The sequence below is a fragment of the Aquarana catesbeiana genome, linkage group LG13 (assembly GCF_042186555.1).
Source record: "Aquarana catesbeiana isolate 2022-GZ linkage group LG13, ASM4218655v1, whole genome shotgun sequence".
Lineage (NCBI taxonomy): Eukaryota > Metazoa > Chordata > Amphibia > Anura > Ranidae > Aquarana > Aquarana catesbeiana.
The window spans coordinates 121,721,708-121,743,508 of record NC_133336.1 but is presented as its reverse complement, the minus strand read 5'-3'; the positions used below and the strand labels follow the sequence as shown (position 1 = coordinate 121,743,508).

The following is a 21,801-nucleotide window of genomic DNA, read 5'->3' as shown; positions in this document are numbered from 1 at the left end:
ATGGCTGTCGTCCCAGAAGGAAGCCTCTTCTAAAGATGATGCACAAGAAAGCCCACAAACAGTTTGCTGAAGACAAGCAGACTGGATTACTGGAACCATGTCCTGTGGTCTGATGAGACCAAGATAAACTTATTTGGTTCAGATGGTGTCAAGTGTGTGTGGCAGCAACCATTTAAGAAGTACAAAGACAAGTGTGTCTTGCCTACAGTCAAGCATGGTGGTGGGAGTGTCATGGTCTGGGGCTGCATGAGTTCTTCCGGCACTGGGAAGCTACAGTTCATTGAGGGAACCATGAATGCCAACATGTACTGTGACATACTGAAGCACAGCATGAACCCCTTCCCTTCAGAGACTGGGCCACAGGACAGTATTCCAACATAATGACCCCAAACACATCTCCAAGATGACCACTGCCTTGCTAAAGAAGCTGAGGGTAAAGGTGATGGACTGGCCAAGCATGTCTCCAGACCTAAACCTTATTGAGCATCTGTGGGGCATCCCCAAACGAAAGGTGGAGGAGCTCAATGTCTCTAACATCCACCAGCTCTGTGATGTCGTCATGGAGGAGTGGAAGAGGACTCCAGTGGCAACCTCTGAAGCTCTGGTGAACTCCATGCTCAAGAGGGTTAAGGCAGTGCTGGAAAATAATGGTGGCCACACAAAATATTGACACTTTGGGCCTAATTTGAACTTTTTCTCTTGTACTCAATTTTGTTTCCAGCGGTTTAGACATTAATGGCTGTGTGTTGAGCTATTTTGAGGGAACAGCACATTTACACAGTTATACAAGCTGTACACTCACTACTTTACATTGTAGCAAAGTGTAATTTCTTCAGTGTTGTCACATGAAAAGATATAATAAAATATTTACAAAAATGTGAGGGGGGTACTCACTTTTGTGAGATACTGTGTGTGTGTATATATATATATATATATATATATATATATATATATATACCGTGTTTTTAGCAGACACCCTAGGGAATAAAATGGCGATCATTACAATTTTTTATGTAATACGGTATTTGCGTAGCGTTTTTTCAAACACAATTTTTGAAATTGTGAATAAAAAAAAACACAATATATACCCCAATTTTTTGTATGACATGAAAGATGATGTTACGCCGAATAAAATGGATACCTAACATGTTATGCTTTAAAATTGCCCACTCTCGTAGAATAGTGGCAAACTATAGTATTTAAACCTTTCCATAAGTGAAGCTTTAAACACCTTTACAGGCTACCTGTTTACAGTTACAGAGGAGATCTAGTGCTAGAATTATTGCTCTCACTCTAATGTTCGTGGCTTTACCTCACGTGTGTGGTGCGAACACCATTTACATATGCTTGTGCGACTTAGGTATGCGTTCGCTTCTGCTCGCAAGCACAGAGGGATGGGGTGCTTTACATTTTTTATTATTTATTTTTTCACTGTCCCTTACATTTTTTTGTATCATTTTTATTCCTATTACAAGGAATGTAAACATCTCTTGTAATAGAAATAAGGATGCCAGGTCCTCTTTATGGAGAGACCCGGGGTCAATAACAACCACAAATCTCTCCTTTACCTTTAAAAGCAAAAGACCCCCCAAAAAATTGATCTTTTGCTTAAAAAAAAAAAAAATAGGAGGGAGGGGTGACATCCTCTCCCGCCGCTTCTGAAAGCGTTCCAGCGGCTCATGAGCTGCTCGGAATGCTTTCAAGAGAAAGCCAGCCACCAGCTGAAAAAAAAAAGGTTTTTTTAAGAGCTTACCTCTAAAATCCTTTTCTTTTGAAGTACATCACGGGACACAGAGCCATAGTAATTACTATGTGGGTTATAGTCCACCTTCAGGTGCTGGACACTGGCACACCCTAAACAGGAAGTTGCCTCCCTTTATAACCCCTCCCTCACTGGGAGTATCTCAGTTTTGTAGCAAAGCAATACACGTGTATACTAGAAAGAGGGGCAGGACCTCTGTGTCCCGTGATGTACTTCAAAAGAAAAGAATTTTACAAGTAAGCTGTTATAAAAATCCTATTTTCTTTAATTGTACATCACGGGACACAGAGCCATAGTAATTACTATATGGGATGTCCCGGAGCAATGCCAACTGAGGGGAGGGAGACAACAAAAGTAGGGCACCATGAGATCAGAGGACTTATACTGCTGCCTGCAGTACACTGTGCCCAAAGGCGACATCCTCATATCCTTTTACATCGACCTGATAGAATCTGGTAAATGTATGGATTGAAGAACAAGTTGCGGCCTTGCAGATTTGAGCCATGGAGGCTTGGTGATGCACTGCCCACGAAGCTCTAACAACCCTAGAGGAGTGCGCTTTAATTTGAGAGGGTAGAAACTACCTCTTTAAACCATAAGCTTGAACGATTACTTGTCAAATCCATTTAGAAATAGTAGATTTCGATGCAGCCTGTCCTCTTTTAGGACCTTCAGGCAACACTAACAAAACATCAGTTTTCCGAATCTGAGCAGTCGCCTTTAAGCAGACTTTGACTGCTCTCACCACATCAAGAGAATGTAGTGATTTTTCTTCCATATAAGTGGGTTCTGGAGGTTCTGGAAAAAATAAAGGTAGAACAATATCCTGTTTTAGATAAAAAACCTGATACTACCTTCGGTAAAAAATTAGGATGAGGACGCAATACTACCTTATCCTTGAAAACAATAATAATACGGCTCTTTACAAGAAAGAGCAGCCAATTCTGATACCCTTCTTGCAGCAGATATGGTTACCAGAAAAAATAGTTTCCTTGTCAAAAAGGACCAAGGGAATGTCATATCGGCCCAAAAAAAGGCTGTTTTTAATGCCGACAAAACTAAATTCAAGTCCCAAGGGTTCAGGGGTGACCTAACTGGAGATTAAGCTGTGTTACCTCCTGAATAAAGTTACGAACCAAAGAATGCGAAACAAGTGGTCGTTGAAATAATACCTATAAGGCCGTCACCTGTCCTTAGAAAGCACTCAAGGCCAGCTTTATCTTTCACCCCATCTGCAGAAAGTCAAGGATTCTACCTTTGACCTATTTCCTGGGGTGCAACCCCTGGTTTCACACCAGGAGACATATGCTTCCCAGACTCCATAATATATAATTATGGAGGCCAGCTCCCTTGCATTAACCAAGGTAGAAACCACTGAATCTGACAGCGCTTCTTGTGGGTCTCAATAGCCAAATTGTTAAATTTAGCGTTTGTAAAGTAGGATGGAATACCGGACCTTGCAAGAGAAGGTCTGGCCATGGTAGTAGGGTCCATGGGTCCCCTACTGTCAGCTTTACGATCTCTGCATACCAAGATTTCGTGGGCCCCGCTGGGGCCACAAGAATCACCGACTTCCCTTCCTGCTTGATCCTGTGAAGTAGTTGTGGACGCAGGCAGAATAGGAGGGAATGCATAAATCAGTGAGACCGATTCCACGGGAATAGCAAGGTATCTGTTCCGCATGCTAGCGGATCCTTTGTTTTTGACACCAAGTTGTCGATCTCTTTGTTGAACCTGGACGTAAACAGATCTATGTCTGGGATCCCCATCTTTGACATATTGACAGGAAGATATCGGGGTGAAGGAACCATTCTCCCGGGAACAACTGCTGGCGACTCAAGACGCCCGCCTGCCAATTTTCTATTCCTAGAATGAAGGCCGCTGATAGGCAAAGTACATTGTTTTCTGCCCAAGATAGGATATGATTCACCTTTCTTTGGGCCACACAACTTCTTGTGCCCCCTGGGTGATTAATATAGGCATTGCTGTGGCATAGTCGGATTGAATCCTGACAGGACAATACCGTAAACTGAACGGTCAGGCCCTCAGAACCAAGTGCTCTGCCTGAATTTCTAGAATGATATTGGGCAAGACCATTTCTGATCTGGGCCACTTCCATGGTAACTGAAGGAAGGATTTTCCCCCCTGCAGATTTTTGGATATTAACCATAAACTGAGGCTCCGGCGTACCCAGCCTACAGTACCTGGCATTTCCGGGTGGTCCATCCGGGTACTAACCAGGCCCGACCCTGCTTAGCCTCTAAGATCAGACGAGATTGAGCGCTTTCAGGGTGATGTGGCTGTAGGCTTTGGAGTCAGACACATTGGGAATCTGGAGCTTAAACTCTTTGTTCCAAGCCGATAGGATACTGTTTTGCAGCAGTCTCGAATGGAACTAAGCATAAGGAACGGCTTCAAATGAAGCCACCATCTTTCCCAACAACCTCACGCAAAGTTGAATAGAAGAAGTCATCTTGCTTCGACCACCTAAATCAGTTCCTTTATGGCGCTGATCTTTGCCTCGGGCAAGAATACCCTTTTCTGGGTGTACCTATGATCAGACCCAAGTATTTTAGCCTTCTTCATGGTTTTAAAGAAGATTTCTCCTAGGTTGAGAATCAGACCTAGATATTCCAGGTAGTTGAATGTGGGGACCATACTTTGATCTAAGGGGGCTACCGACTGGACTATCGAGAACAGATCGTCCAGGTAAACCATAATCGTTATACCTTGGGCTCTTAGTCTGGCTAGAAGAGGGGCCAGAACCTTTGTAAACCTCAAGGTGCAGTAGCTAGACCAGAAAGCAAAGCTACACACTGAAAATTAAGATTTTCCACCTTGAAAAGTAGATATTACTAGTGAGCGAGGAAATAGGCATATGGAGGTATGCATCTTTGACGTCGAATGACGCCAGAAGTTCTCCTCCTTGTAGGATGGAGATAACTGATTGGACTGACTCCATGCGAAAAAAGAGTGGTTATATTCAGGAATTGAATTTAGATTTTTGAGATCCAGAATGTCCATTTGGATTTAACCAAACCCCAACCTCTGCTCTTACATGGGGTCCACCATGATCATTTTTCGCCAAAAGATGGTACAATGCTTGAGAGAAAGACTTCTTTTTCTCTGGATCCTTAGGAACATTTGATCTGAGAAAACAAGGAGACGGGAACTCTTGGAACTCCAGTTTGTTCCTTGGAGCTATTGAGGAAGTCCCCCATTTGTCTTGAAACTCTTCCTGCCAGATCCTTGAGAACTGCAGAAGAATTCCCCCTATTCAGCGAGCGGGGGCGCCTCCTCATAAGGAGGCTTCAGTATCTTGTAGGTTTCCTCCCCCAAGATCTCTTTTGAACCTGACGGCGGAAACCGTCGTGACTGCCTGGAGGCTGATGCCCCTGGCACAGAAGAAGGAGCTTTAAAACGAAAATACATTTACTTCTTTTCTTAAATGGCAAAAGGGGTACTTTTTCCACTAAAATTTCTTTGGATGTATTATCCAAAACATCTCAAAATAGCTGTTTCACCGCAAAAAGGAAGACTAGCCAGGAGCTTCTGCATGGTGCTTAGCGAAGGGCGCAAGGCCTGAAGGATAGAATCTCTCATAGCAACTATTGCATACATAAAGCTGCTGCTAGTAGCTTGCCAGATCCTGGGCCTGCTGAGCAGGATAACCTTGAACACCTGTTTAAACTGGTTTCTCAACGATTAAGCAATTACTGTCAGCGCAGGCTGAGACACTCAATCTGCCAGAGAGAAAAGTGGTTTTTTTTGTTTTTTTTTAATAGGTATTCCAACTTTTTATCCATTGGATCCCTAAGCATTTGAGTCAAAGTCAAACCCTTATTCACAGAGGATATAGCAGCGTTAATTGCTGGTATACCCTACTTAGTGAATTTCCTCCACCATAGGATAAAGTGTGAAACCTTTTTAGGAGGGAAAATAATGCTTATCTGGGTGATCCTCTGAGATACAAAAAAGCTTTTCCAACAATGAATGGACAGGAAAGGCTTGAGGAGGCTTTAGCGAACCCAAACACTCAGTTAAGGGTACATAAATGTGGAGCGGACCATTCAGCAATTCCACCATCAATCTTAAGATTGAAACAGCTGATTCTCCTGCATTTGACACCTCAGAAGAGGAGTCATCAGCCTCCCCACGGTCCCCTGAGGGAATTCGTCTTCTCCTGCCCCTAGGTCCTCAGTTTGAGGGTCCTGAGTAATGGAAGAGAACCTGTCGCATTTTGACCCACACTGGGATGCGATTAAAGTCGCTAAATTTTTTTTTTTTTTAAAACCTATCATGGCTGAGGAAAAAAGATCTTTTTAGTAAAATAATAGGGGCTGCAGTATTGAAAACAGTTGCAAACATTTCATGGCCCCGATGCTCACTCTGACCAGCCACCCCCTCTCAGGGGAGGATGCCATTTGTAGAGATGAGTAGGCTTTCTAGAGCTTGAGGGAGACCCTTTTAGCTCTTTTTTGGGGGTGTTTCAACCCCCCTTCAGACCTTAGCCCGATGCACAAAGTAGAGGTACTACCAGAAGAAATCGCATCCACTGTTTGAGCAATAGTCCAGCCACTGCCACTGCTATTAATGCTCAGCCTGATGCAAATAGTAAATGTGTCAAATCGGAAATGCCTGTGTCACCAAAACCTCTTTCATGCTCCTCTTTGCTCTTATGTTTCTCTGACAATTTTGCAGCCAGCACAAATTGAGTTTTTTTTTAAACGCACTCCTGCGTTGGAGGATGCCAATGCCACGCTAAGCCCGGCCCCCACCTCGCATCGCGCCCCCTCCTTTCTCTTTCAAAAAAAGATTTTTCCCGCGCAAGCACAGGCCTCCAATCTGCCGGGATTGGCTTGTGAGGGAGGGATGGCGTGGAGGAGACCTGGAAGCCGCCGCCGAGTAGGGGCGGTGAAAGAAAATGGCATTGCCGATCGTTTTAAGTTCTCCCTTATACTCAGCCTCATGAAGAGGGGAAGAGTTCAGCCCAGGTGGGGGTGTCTGGAGGAGGCAAAACCCCCTAAACTTACCGGAGGTCTGCCTGCTAGCCGGAGGAAAAAAAGCCTGCTGCTTCTGTGACACAGCGTGATCTCTGAGCAAAGCATGAGAAGGTACGTGCTCTATACAGTCCCCAGTGGTGACACTTAGGCATGACAACATTTACTTTAACTGCTTCAGCCCCGGACCATTTGGCTGGCCAAAGACCAGAGCACTTTTTGCGATTCGGCACTGCGTCGCTTTAACTGATAATTGCGAGGTCGTGCGACGTGGCTCCCAAACAAAATCGACGTCTTTTTTTCCCCACAAATAGAGCTTTCTTTTGGTGGTATTTGATCACCTCTGCGGTTTTTATTTTTTGCGCTATAAACATAAAAAGAGCAACAATTTTGAAAAAAACGCAATATTTTTTACTTTTTTCTATAATAAATATCCCCCAAAAATGTATAAAAAAACATTTTTTTCCCTCAGTTTAGGCCGATACGTATTCTTCTACATATTTTTGGTAAAAAAAATCGCAATAAGCGTATATTGATTTGTTTGCGCAAAAGTTATAGCGTCTACAAAATAGGGGATAGTTTTATGGCATTTTTATTAATTTTTTTTTCACTAGTAATGGCGGCGATCAGCAATTTTTATCGTGACTGCGACATTATGGCAGACACGTCGGACAATTTTGGGACCATTGCATTAATACAGTGATTAGTGCGATTAAAAATGCATTGATTACTGTAAAAATGTCACTGGCAGTGAAGGGGTTAATGTGTGTCCTAGGAAGTGTTCTAACTGAAGGGGGATGTGGACTGTGCAGGGAAACTAACAGATCGCCTGCTCATACTCTGTATGGACAGAGGATCTGTCAGTTCTCCCCTCAGAGAACCGGAAACTGTGTTTACACAGCTCCCGGTTCTCTGTGTGCCCCGAGCGATCGCGGGAGCCTGGCGGTGATCGAGACCGCCGGGCCCTCGCATCGGCTCCGCCTAGTGGCTGTCTATGGTACCGACGTACCATGACGGCGATTCGCCTGCCTGTGCCATTCTGCCGCAGTATAACTGTGGCGGACGGTCGGCAAGCGGTTAAAGGAGACATTTCATAAGAAAATTTTAAAATTCATTAGACAACTCCACTTACCTTTCCCGCCGCAGGGTTTTCTGTGGTAAAACCAACAGACCCAATCTTCACCCTTCACAGTGGGTTCCGTTAACAAACCTTCCAGAACCGGGGACCCTTGGGGAACCCACAATCCTGGACCTGTAATAGCACCCCGCCAGTAAATAGGTATGGCCTTAATACCAAAAGTACTGGATCCCGGGGTCCAGCTCTCTAAAAAGAGAAGAGAGAAGAAAAGAGAAGCAAAACCTGGTTTCTTCGGATGCGAGGCCCGGGCACCATTCAATTTGGCCTAAAAGACACATTGAATGGATCCGGCTGCATAGCTAGCCCCAGCAAGGATTGCTCCAGTGGAGCTCAGCAAAGCAGTTAGATCGATGGTCAGGTGTCCACAAGCCTTTGACTATATAGTACACATTGCCATGACTGGCTTGGTAATTCCTCACTAATTTGTTACCTTTTGTGTAAAACCATACTTTTACTGGCAATAGCTTAACCACTGAAACTGTCCTGTCTTCATTATTTTGCCAGTCGCACTTGCAATCGAATTCTCCAGATATACGGAAGCAAAAGGCAGTACCCAAAATGGACATCAGATGGATGTCTGAGAGCGGGATAGTGGATGTCTTCCTTTTACTGGGACCTATGCCTCAAAATGTTTTTAACCAGTATGCACAGCTAACAGGTGATTACTAAATGAATTACATTTTTATTTACTCTGTACCTACTCTGCCCTGTATGATTGTTAGAGCTCTGTAATGACAGGTACCCAGATACTTCCTCCACTCTTCTCACTGGGTTATCATCAGTGTCGCTGGAATTATGAAGATGAGGCAGATGTTGAAGCTGTGGATTCAGGGTTTGATGAGCACAATATTCCCTATGATGTTTTCTGGTTGGATATTGAGCACACCGATGGAAAGAGGTATTTTACCTGGGACCCTGACAGATTTCCTGACCCTGTAAAGATGCAAAATAAACTGCGGGAGAAAAGACGCAAGGTACAAATATATGTGTACACTTAGTATATGGCAAGTGAAGAAAGAGAGTATTTTGTGAGACAACTCTTATAAGCCATCCTGTCAAATATATGTTATGTAGCACCATAGAAGCAGTGTAATTAGCTTTTATAATAATAAATACATGTTATGTAGCACCAGAGAAGCAGTGTAATTAGCTTTATAGAAATAAATACATACATGTTATGTAGAACCAGAGAAGCAGTGTAATTAGCTTTATAGAATTAAGTACAGATCTGTACATAGCAGTAGGAGATGGTGAGTGAACTAGTCATCTTGTTGTTTCTATAGTCACTCTTTGCTGACTGAATTTCTATACTGTCCTTTATTTTGAACAAAGTAAAATTGAAACTGAATTTCAGGTATGTTTTTTTTTGTAAAGTTACATTGGTTACAGGTTGGACCAAGGTAAGTATACATATTCCATACCCGGCCAGTCCCTGTGAAGATGGAGAATTACTGTAGTGGCTGCCACTACTACAGTGATCCTGTCTTTTGGCTCTCAAGACAAGCGGCTGCCCTGCTGTATTAGTAACCATAGGTTTTCACTCACTCGCATTCAGAGAATGCCTTGTATTTTTCTCAATGAATGCAAAGCCTTCTGTGATTGGATGAGGTTGAGGGTGCGGAGGTGACACCACAAGCTCCACCTCATCCAAACAGAAACTGCTGTGCATTATTTGAGAGAAATGCAAGGTGTTCTCTGAATGGCGCCTGTGCTGAGCAAGTAACATCTTTTGGTTACTATGCATCAGGGCATACTCAGCATCTGATGTGGAAGACAGAGAGGATCACTGTAGTAGTAGTGGCTAGTATAATGATTCTCCACTTCCACAGAGATCAGCCAGAAACTGAATATGTATGCTTACAGTGGTCCAAGCTGTACCAATGTAACAATACAAAAACATACCTGGAATTCAGCTTTAGGCCAAAAATTTACAGTGGATCACGCTCTCCTCCTCAAAAAACTCCACTCCCTTGGTCTCCGTGACTGTACTCTTCGCTGGTTCTTATCCTACCTATCTCACCGCTCTTTCAGTGTCACTTACAACTCTACTCCCTCCTCGCCTCATCCTTTCTCCGTCGGGGTCCCCTTAGGTTCTGTTCTTGGACCTCTTCTTTTCTCAATCTACACCACCTCCCTGAGTCAGTTGATTGCCAACCATGGCTTTTAATATCATCTCTACGTGGACAACACCCAAATCCACCTATCCAAAACCAAGCTCATTATATTTCCTCCCCCATGTGCCACTTCCCCTAATTTCTCTGTCAAAATCAACGGCTCAACTATCAATCCATCCCTGCATGCCAAGGTCCTAGGTGTAATCCTGGACTCTGAACTATCCTTTTGGCTCCACATCCAATCACTGTCCAAAGCTTGCCGCCTTAACCCCTGCAACATCTCCAAGATACGCCCCTCCTAACCAATGACACCACAAAGCTTCTAATCCACTCCCTGGTCACCTCTTGCCTCAAATACTGCAACTTCCTTCTCAATGGCTTACCTATAAATAGGCTATCCCCCCTTCAGTCCATCATGAACGCTGCTGCCAGGCTCATCCACCTTACAAATCACTCGGCGTCTGATACCCCTCTCTGCCAATCTGTCCATTGGCTGCCACTCAACCAACACATTAAATTCAAGATACTAAAAATAACTTACAAAGCCATCCACAACCTGTCCCCCAGCTACATCTCTAACATGGTCTCAAAATACCAACCAAATCATCCTCTTCGCTCCTCCCAAGACCTCCTGCTCTCTAGCTCACTTGTCACCTCATCCCATGCTCGCCTCCAGGACTTCTTCCGAGCCTCTCCCAACCTCTGGAATGCTCTACCCCGATCTGTCCGACTATCTCCTACTTTGCCTACTTGCAGGCGATCCCTGAAAACTCATCTCTTTAGAGAAGCCTATCTGGCCCCCACCTGACAACTGTACATTTATTTTATCCATCAGCACATCACCCACAGTTACTACCTTTTGTATATCTTGACCCTTCCTCTTAGATTGTAAGTGCTAACGAGCAGGGCCCTCTGATTCCTACTGTATAAAAGTCTATTGTTTTTGTACTGTCTACCCTCAAGTTGTAAAGCACTGCATAAACTGTCGGCGCTATATAAATCCTGTATAATAATATTTTTCTTAGACATTGGGGTTGAATTAGTAAAACTGGGGAGTGCAAAATTTGGTGCAGCTCTGCACAGAAACCAATCAGCTTCCAGGTTTTTTGTCACAGCTTAATTGAACAAGCTGAAGTTGGAAACGAATTGGCTACCATCGGGGCGTTGCTAGGTGTACAAAAGATCTGGGGCTAGAGCCCATAGCAGCGAAGTAAAGAGTCATACGCTTGGGCGGGCATACACATGTATATAATATACATGTGTGTGTGTGTGTGTATATATATATATATAATGTCTTAACTGCTGGCAACAAAAGTGAGTACACCCCTAAGTGAAAATCGGGCCCAAAGTGTCAATACTTTGTGTGGCCGCCATTATTTTTCAGCACTGCCTTAATCTCTTGGGCATGGAGTTCACCAGAGCTTCACAGGTTGCCACTGGAGTCCTCTTCCACTCCTCCATGACGACATCACAGAGCTGGTGGATGTTAGAGACCTTGCGCTCCTCCTCCTTCCGTTTGGGGATGCCCCACAGATGCTCAATAGGGTTTAGATCTGGAGACATGCTTGGCCAGTCCATCACCTTTACCCTCAGCTTCTTTAGCAAGGCAGTGGTCATCTTGGAGGTGTGTTTGGGGTCGTTATCATGTTGGAATACTGCCCTGCGGCCCATTCTCTGAAGGGAGGGGATCATGCTCTGCTTCAGTATGTCACAGCACATTTTGACATTCATGGTTCCCTCAATGAGCTGTAGCTCCCCAGTGCCGGCAGCACTCATGCAGCCCCAGACCATAACACTCCCACCACCATGCTTTACTGTAGACAAGACAAACTTGTCTTTGTACTCCTCACCTGGTTGCCACCACACACGCTAGGGGTGCAACGGATCAAAAAACTCACGGTTTGGATCGTTCCTCGGATCAGGAGTCACGGTTCGGATCATTTTCGGATCAACAAAAAAAAATCTCCCCCACTGTAATATCCACAATCTCCCCCACTGTAATAATATATTAGCAGGGTATTGCAGGGTATTGGCGGGTATATTGGCAGGGTATTGGCAGGGCATTGCAGAGTATTGTGAGGGCATTGCAGAGTATTGTGAGGGCATTGCAGAGTATTGTCAGGGCATTGCAGAGTATTGTCAGGGCATTGCAGAGTATTGTCAGGACATTGCAGAGTATTGTGAGGGCATTGCAGAGTATTGGCAGGGCATTGCAGAGTATTGCAGAGTATTGTCAGGACATTGCAGAGTATTGCAGAGTTTTGGCAGGGCATTGCAGAGTATTGGCAGGGCATTGCAGAGTATTGGCAGGGCATTGCAGAGTTTTGGCAGGGGGGGAGAGAGAAACCGGCGTCATGACACAACGCCGGTTTGTTACAAGTGATCGCTCCGTCATTTGACGGAGCGATCACGTGGTAAACGGCCGCTGGGTGTACCAAGATGGCAGCCGCTCCGGAGCTAGGCCGAAGCCGCGGCCTTTCCTATGGCCGAAGCCACAGAGCGCTCCGCGGATCGCGGGTGTCCCGATCCGCGGAGGTTGATCCACACGGATCACGGATCAATGACGATCCGTTGCACCCCTAACACACGCATGACACCATCTGAACCAAATAAGTTTATCTTGATCTCATCAGACCACAGGACATGGTTCCAGTAATCCATGTCCTTAGTCTGCTTGTCTTCAGCAAACTGTTTGCAGGCTTTCTTGTGCATCGTCTTTAGAAGAGGCTTCCTTCTGGGATGACAGCCATGCAGACCAATTTGATGCAGTGTGCAGCATATGGTCTGAGCACTGACAGGCTGACCTCCCCACCCCTTCAACTTATGCAGCAATGCTGGCAGCACTCATACTATTTCCCAAAGACAACCTCTGGATATGACGCTGAGCATGTGCACTCAACTTCTTTGGTCGACCATTGCAAGGCCTGTTCTGAGTGGAACCTGTCCTGTTAAACCGCTGTATGGTCTTGGCCACTGTGCTGCAGCTCAGTTTCTTGGCAATTTTCCTATAGCCTAGGCCATCTTTATGTAGAGCAACAATTCTTTTTTCCAGATCCTCCGAGAGTTTTTTGCTATGAGGTGCCATGTTACATAATTACATAGGTTGAATAAAGACACCGGTCCATCCAGTTCAACCTGAGTGAGTGTGGGTGCGTGTCTACAATTGCCCCTATCCCTGTACATTATGTCTCATTAAGATGTTCCTCTATTATATATTATTTATTTAAGGTACCCATATAGTTTTGTCAATTTAGGCAGCGCTCCACACATACATCACGCACTCACATCGGTCCCTACCCTCAAGAAGCCCACAATCCAAGGTCCCCAACTCACGTTCATATACTAGGGCCAATTTTGGACAGAAGCCAATTAACTTACCAGCATGTCTTCGGAGTGTGGGAGGAAACCGGAGTACCCGAAGGAAACCCACGCAGGCACAGGGAGAACACGCAAACTCCAGGCAGGTTGTGTTGTGGTTGGAATTCCAACCAGCAACCCTTTTTACTGCTAGGCGAAAGTGCTACCCACTACACCACTGTGCCGCCCAATGTTGAACTTCCAGTGACCAGTATGAGAGAGTGAGAGCGATAACACCAAATTTAACACACCTACTCCCCATTCACACCTGAGACCTTGTAACACTAACAAGTCACATGACACTGGCTAATTGGGCCCAATTTGGACATTTTCACTTAGGGGTGTACTCACTTTTGTTGCCAGCGGTTTAGACATTAATGGTTGTGTGTTGAGTTATTTTGAGGGGACAGCAAATTTACACTGTTATACAAGCTGTACACTCACTACTTTACATTGTAGCAAAGTGTCATGTCTTCAGTGTTGTTACATGAAAAGATATAATAAAATATTTACAAAAATGTGAGGGGTGTACTCACTTTTGTGAGATACTGTATATATCGTTACATATCCGAGTGCGGATTCCCCCTTACATCAGACTCCCCAGAGAGCCCCTTCCTTACATCAGACTCCCCAGAGAGCACCATCCTTACATCAGGGTCCCCAGAGAGCCCCCCCTTACATCAGGGTCCCCAGAGAGCCTTCCCCTTACATCAGGGTCCCCAGAGAGCCTCCCCCTTACATCAAGGTCCCCAGAGAGCCTCCCCCTTACATCAGGGTCCCCAGAGAGCCTCCCCCTTACATCAGGGTCCCCAGAGAGCTCCCCTTACATCAGGGTCCCTAGAGAGCCCCCCTTACATCGGACTCCCCAGAGAGCCCCCCCAATCAGGGTCCCCAGAGAGCCTCCCCCTTACATCAGGGTCCCCAGAGAGCCCTCCTATACATCCAGGTGAGAGAGGGGGGGTGGATGAAAAGGGGTGAAAGAGAGAGTGAGGGAGGGTGAGAGAGAGGGGGGTGGATGAGAGACCCCCTAGCCCTGCCTTATGTCCCTACTGTCCCAGCCCCTGTCTGTATGGGTAGGCGTGTGTCATCCACCTACCTCCTGCCAGTCCTCGGCTAGCCTGTTTTCTTCCTGTTCCAGTCACAGCGAGCTAGGAGAGGAGGTTGGAGGAGTGCAGTCTTTGGGAGGCGCCGGGGATTCTGCTCAGGGTGGCGGTGTCTTCTCTCTCTCTCTCTCCCTCCTGGGCTCTTCCCGGCTTCCCAGGCCTCCCCTCCCTGTTTGATTTCCCTGCTCTGCACTCCACGCCGCCACCGGACCAGCGGTGGGACGCTCCAAGTCCAGGAGTCGCAGGCCAGGCCCCACGGACACTAGCGCGGAGGAGGAGGAAGTGGAAACCCCCTCTGCTTTGAATACTGGGCACAGTGGGCAGGAAGGGAGTTGGAGCCGTGATGTCACTGGTTGCTAGGCGGATCTAGCAACCAGTGACCAAGAGTAGAGTCAGGTGGAGGCGGGGGCGGAGCCGGAGCCATCGCAACCACAGCTCAGTCCGACCCTGTCCCCTGCATTCTGGACTGGGACAAGAGACTCGGGGCTGTAGCCTCAATAGCCACCCCTTAGCGACGCCACTGGCCACCATGCACAGCTGCACCAGATTTTGCACACTCCAGCATTAGTAAATTGTTCATTCTCAGTGCATATTCCAGTGGGTCTGTAGAGTCTAATCTCATACAAATAGTGCTCCATTTGCTACTGTATGTTTGTGTGCCTTTTATATGTTGATGCCATAAAGCGTTATTGTACTTTTAATTTATTAGAATTATGTGCAGTACCCAACCTGGTATTTCTAACGTTCTGCAGCGTCATGGGAGATGAAGGCACTTTAATTATTAATAAGTAAAGTAATAAAAAATTAATTGGATTCAATAAGGCTGCTTTGACACTGGGGCGTCGACGCTAAAGCACTGCTATTTTTAGCGGCGCTTTACCGCCCTTTTTGCGGAGGTTTTCGGCCGCTAGCGGAGCGCTTTTAACCCCCGAAAAAGGGTTAAAACGACCCGCAAAGCGCAGCTGCAGCTGCGCTTTGCTGGCGGTTCAGCGACACTGCCCATTCATTTTAATGGGCAGGAGCGGTGGAGGAGGGGTGTATAAACCCCTCATATACCGCTCCAAAGATGCTGCTTGCAGAAGTTTTGTAACGTCCTGCCAGCGCATCGCCTGCAGGGGAGCCGTATTTCAGGTGCTTTACAGGCCCTTTTTTTAGCCCAAAAGCGCCTGAAAAACACCTCGGTGTGAAAGGGGTCTTAGGAAAAGTGCAAGTACCTCATTCTCTTAGTCTCAGCATAATAGATAACAGCTTAGGTGAATACTGTACGCTATACTTTTTATTTGCACCAAGAGTTTTTTTTTCAGGAAAAGCATTTGAAGGTCCATCCCCATCTTCTTGGTCAGAGCTGTACTGATACATCACAGGGTCTGTTTGGACCAAGAAGAAGAGAGTAGACCTTCAAAAGTCTGCCATGAAGAACGAACTTGGTGCAAATAAAAAAAGTGTCACATACAGTACTCAGTGGGAACGATGGATAACAGCTTGAATCCTAAAGGCAGCAGGTTTTAGGTGTTGAAACTAAGTGACCAGATCACAGTTTGTATGTTAGACTAAAAAAAAAAAAAAAAATCATACATTAATAAAAAATAAGGTCTGTAATATCAGAAACATATTTAGTCCTAGCTCCGATTTATCTTCCGCTTACAGTCCCCTGACATAATGTCTCTCTTATCCTCAGCTGGTTGTAATCTCTGACCCTCACATTAAAGTTGATCCAAACTACACCCTCTATGCGGAGGCCAATGAAAGAGGCTACTTTGTGAAAGACCGAGAAATGCAGAATTTTGAAGGCTCCTGCTGGCCAGGTTAGAAGTGTACACTTTCATGTGAAATGCTGTGTGTATAGAAAGTATGAAAAATTCAGACTGTTTCAGTTTTATAGCCTGTATTAACATTGATTGTAGATTCATTGGTACAGTAAGTTTAACATAGAAATATAAAGGATTAGCAGTATTGTCCTTGCGTAAATTCCTGTTAGTGTAACTTGGAAAAACTATACTACTATAAAACATTACCATGAAAAGGTTTTTTATCCAGCAGAATTTTTAGATCAATTATATATTATTCAGTTTAAGAAAGTGCAGGCTTGTTCAATAGACATTCCCTAGGGTACATGCATATACTGTAACTATCATTTCAAGTTATGTGCCTGATTACAGCATCTCTTATAATGATTGAGTGAACATCAGGATGTGTAGGGACTTCCTAGAGGGCAATAAAGGGCAATCCAACCATCAGAAAAAAAAACTGCTTATTGTACACACACACACTTTCAAGTATGTTGTGGAAAAATTTCTCTTTCTATGAAAAAAAATGGAATAAGTATTTCATTTACAATTAATCTGCTGGTCATGGTTTCAAGGTGATGCATATCTGACAGGCAGATATCTCATTCTGATGAGACATTTGCTAGCTAATAGCCAAACTAAGTGCAATGATGTTATGTGAAAAGTGACCTGTCATTCCTCAAAATTTACTGTACTAAGATCAGTTTAGATATCATTTTTGATTGATTTCTAAAAACTACAATACATCACCATTGTTCTTTCCATTGCTTTGTTCAATAAGCCAGGGAACAAAAAAAGGTGCTGCTTTAAAGCATATGTTTAACCATTAGCTCTCTTTTTTAAGCTTTAATAAAGAGATGGCTGTTGGAATCTGAATGATTGCTGCAGGTAGCCCTTCAATTATGCTTTAAGCATAATTGTACAAATGTGGGGGGTATTTACAAAAGGCAAATCCACTTTGCACTGCAAGTGCACTTGAAAGTGCAGTCGCTGTAGATCCGAGGGGGACGTGCAAGGAAAATAAAAAACAGCATTTTAGTTTGCACATGATTGGATGATAAAATCAGCAGAGCTTCCACTCATTTCAGATCTACCCTTTAGATTTAGAGCAAGTGCACTTGCAGTGCAAAGTGGATTTGCCTTTCAAAAATAACCCCCATGGCGCCTTTGGTCTTTCTGGTAATTGTATTTGTTTTGTAATTCGACTTATGCTGTTAGTAGGTGTGCAGATAGTCTTGCAATGTCTTGCTTCTCCTCATACGTCATCTGCAATCATCTGAAAAGCTACTACAACTTTTCCATCCAATTTGAGCTTTGTGCTTTTCATTTAAAATAGATGTAAACCCTAACTGAAAGACATTTAGGGGTTGGTTTACTAAAGGCAAATAGACTATTCACAATGCAAGTTCAGTTGCATCAGGCAGAAGTTGCTGATTTTCATCATCCAATCATGTGTAAGCAAAAACCCCCCTTTTTTTTCTTGCATCTGATTGGGTATTCTTTACAAAATGAAGCTTCACCACATTCACTAAGCTCCGAGGAAAACAGTCTATTTGCCTTTTAGTAAATGAACACCTTATTTTGCTAAAGCAATGTGTATCAGAAACAGTTTCCATTTTTTTTAACTCGGATACATTTTTATTGATGTTTTAACATGGCCCACAAAAAAGAAACCTTCAATTTTTTCCTTCCACAAAAGAATCCCCCCATTTGATTTACAATCTCCCCAACAGTAGGGTTACATGTACAGAAAACAATATAAATACTAAGATATGCATATATATATCTCCATATAGCTAGTTTATAAAGCACAGATATATACTGTACATTTTATGCTGCAATCATTTTCATAGTAGAATGTCAGTTACCACAGCAAGAGAATTGCAATACATGCAAACTATCAGATATCAGTCTTATGACACCTAGGCGACCAGTAGAAGATATACAGTGGGGAAAATAATTATTTATATAGATTTTGCCCACTTACAAAAAAAATGAAGGGCCTATATTTTTATCATAAGTATAATTTAAATGATAGAGACAGAATATCAACCAAAAATCCTGAAAAAACACACAATACAAATGTTATATATTGAGTTGCAGTTCAGTAAGTAAAATAAGTATTTGATCCCCAAGCAAAACATGACTTAGTACTTGGTAAGGAAAACTCTTGTTGGCAAGCACAGAGGTAAGACGTTTCTTGTAGTTGGTGATCAGGTTTGCACACATCTCAGGAGGGTCTTTGGTCCACTCTTTTTTTACAGATCTTCTCTAAATCCTTAAGGTTTCTTGGCTGCGACTTGGCAACTCAAAGTTTCAGCTCCCTCCATAGACTTTCTATAAGATTAAGGTCTGGAGACTGGCTAGGCCACTCCATGACCTTAATGTGCTTCTTCTTGTGCCACTCCTTGTTGCCCTGACGGTATGTTTTGGGTCATTGTCATGCTGAAATGACCCATTTTCAGTGTTCCGGCTGAGGGAAGAAAGTTCTCATCCAAGATTTTACAATAGATGGCTCTGTCTATTGGCCCCTCAATGTGGCAAAGTCGGCCTGTACCTTTAGTAGAGAAGCAGTCCCAAAGCATAATGTTTGCACCTCCATGACTGTAGGGATGGTGTTCTTAGGGTCATAGTCAGCATTTTTCTTCCTCCAAACACGGTGAGTCCCCCTCCTCAAGAAGGCACATATACAGTCATGCCAATGAACCTCTAAATGATTCAGAGAAGGATTGGGAGAAAGTGCTGTGGTCAGATGAGACCAAAACTGAGCTCTTTGGCATTAACTCGACTTGCCGTGTTTGGAGGAAATTTTACCGGTGAATTGACCCCATTGTGCATATAATAATGTGCTCTGCTATATGTGCATCACATATAACTTACAGTGATTGTAAACAATCACCTTGTAAATCAACCGATTCAGTTTAAAATAGAAATGAAAGGCAAAATCTTAATCTTTTTGTATAGATATAAAAAACATTATAATACCTTTTTTTCCCTTTTTTATAAGTAAACACATTCCCTCTGTTCTCAGCTGCATAAGAGCTGGGGAGAGGAGAAGCCGCAGCACACTGAGCTTGCCAGTGAATGGCAGTGCAGTTGGGGGGTGTGTCAGGAAAAGTCTGATCATTGGAGGAGAGTATACGGAGTTCCCAGAACAGCTAGAGAACAGACCACAGTGTGTTCTCCTGCTTAGTGTGGTCAGTTTTTAATAGGAAAGCAGAGGGACTGGCAGGAACACCAGGGATTTTCACATAAAGAAAGCAATACAAGGAGAACAGGATACTTTCTCATACAAGTACATGGTACAGCAGGCACATATCGGGAATATGATGTTTTGAGGAATCCAACAAAGTCATATATAAAACTTAAAGCGGAGTTCTGCCTGGGAATTTTTTTTTTTAAAGTCAGCAGCTACAAATACTGTAGCTACTGACTTTTAATACAAGGACACTTACCTGTCCAGGGAGCCCGCGATGTCAGCACCCAAAGCCGACTTATCCCTGGGCTTTGGGTGCTGGGGCCGGCATCCTTACTAAGGGAAACAGGAAGTGAAGCCTTGCGTCTTCACAGTCTGTTTCCTACTGCACATGCGGGAATCGCACTGCGCTTTCTGAATGGTCCCTGCTGTCTTCTGGGACCTGTGTGTCTCCCAGAATGCAGGGGGGGGGGCTGAACATTACGTAGTTCGCAGCACAGATTGCGGCGATCTTTCCCCAGAAGTGGGAGCAGATACCTGAATTTGACAGGTATCCATTCCTCCCTCCCCCCTGAAAAGTGCCAAATGTGGCACTGGAGGGGGGAGGAGTCCAATCCACGGAAGTTTCATTACTGGGTGGAACTCCGCTTTAAGTTGCAGTAAAATAAAACAAAAATACCAGCAAATACAACATATAAATAAATCATCACTATAATAAATATCAATATTAAATAAAACAAGTGAAACAACTGCATAAATAAGTATACTGCATTTAGTCAATTAATAATGCAAAAGGTGTAAATCAAAATATTCTCAACCCCATGAAATCCAAAAGTGCATCATGCATAAATATATGGAGTACTTCTGATCACAAAATTGGGAGAGAGTGTCAGTGGGTCATGTATGAGAAGAGCATGTCCAGTGGAGGGTCTGGTAGTGTACACATCCTCCCTTACACCTCATATTTCTGTTGATTAAAAAAAGAAATACCAATAGACAAGCTGAGAAATTACGTTCAGATTCCTTTTGTATTCTTCTGTGAGAGCACATTATGGAAAAGGAAAGATTTAAGGTGGTTAACATCCTGCAGGAGCTGTTCCCAGCTTGAAGGGAAGATGCTGTAATAAGACCTTATATCATTCTGTAGTGGTTGTAAAGGCTGAAGGTTTTTTACCTTCATGTATTCTATGCATAAATGTAAAAAACCTTCCGTGTGCTGCTCTCCCCACAGCCCCCCTAATACTCACCTGAACCCCCTCTTGATCCGGCAATGTGCACAGGAGCCTCTGCTCTCTCGGGTCTCTCTCTCTTTATTGGCTGAGCCATTGGCTCAGTGGCTGTCATTGACAATGAGGAGAGGGGGGGGGCGGGGCTGAGCTGTGGCTCTATGTGTATTATGGACGTATACAGTGCCTTGAAAAAGTACGGTATTTATACCTCTTGAAGTTTTCTATATTTTGTCATGTTACAACCAAAAAAATAAATGCATTTTATTGCGATTTTATGTGATAGACCAACACAACGTGGCAAATAATTGTGACATGGAAGGAAAATGATAAATTATTTTCAAAATTTTTTACACATATGTGAAAAGTGTGGCATGCATTTGTATTCAGCCCCCCGAGTCAGTACTTTGTAGAACCACCTTTCGCTGCAATTACAGCTGCAAGTCTTTTTGGGGTATGTCTCTACCACCTTTGCACATCTAGAGTGAAATTTTTGCCCATTCTTCTTTGCAAAATAGCTCAAGCTCTGTGAGATTGGATGGAGAGCATCTGTGTACAGCAATTCAAGACTTGCCACAGATTCTCAATTGGATTCAGGTCTGAACTTTGACTGGGCCATTCTAACACATGAATATGCTTTGATCTAAACCATTCCATTGTAGCTCTGATTGTATGTTTAGGGTCATTGCTCTGCTGGAAGGTGAACCTCCATCCCAGTCTCAAGTCTTTTGTAGACTCCAACAGGTTTTCTTCTAAGATTGTGAAAAAAGTGTGGCGCTAATATGGACAAATACACTAAAAATAATTATATAAAATCTGTATGTGAAAACGTGCCTAGAATGTTATTGTGACACTCGAAAATTAGTAAGAATATATAAACAGAAAATATATGTAATGAAACATATATCCAATAATACTCATGCGACTGTACAAACCATTAAAGTCGCACAAATCGCTATGATATATAAAAAAAGTATTCAAGTTTCAGTTTTCGTGCGACTTTAATGGTTTGTATAGTCGCATGAGTATAATTGGATATATGTTTCAATACATATATTTTCTGTTTATATATTCTTACTAATTTTCGAGTGTTGCAATAACATTCTAGGCAGGGTTTC

At 43.7% G+C, this 21,801-nt stretch overlaps 1 protein-coding gene and 1 pseudogene across 4 annotated transcripts in view; one reads left to right on the top strand and one right to left on the bottom strand.

The window, feature by feature from the left end:
• The window catches only part of GANC (glucosidase alpha, neutral C), a 215,483-nt gene that overhangs the window by 52,876 nt on the left and 140,806 nt on the right, over window positions 1–21,801 (top strand). For all 4 annotated transcript variants that reach the window (XM_073609527.1, XM_073609525.1, XM_073609528.1 and 1 more), the window contains 3 exons: window positions 8,405–8,558; window positions 8,639–8,874; window positions 16,153–16,279. In XM_073609527.1, the coding sequence (XP_073465628.1) occupies window positions 8,405–8,558; window positions 8,639–8,874; window positions 16,153–16,279 (517 nt within the window). The remainder of the gene's footprint in view (window positions 1–8,404; window positions 8,559–8,638; window positions 8,875–16,152; window positions 16,280–21,801) is intronic.
• On the bottom strand, window positions 3,955–4,070 carry LOC141120686 (5S ribosomal RNA; annotated as a pseudogene).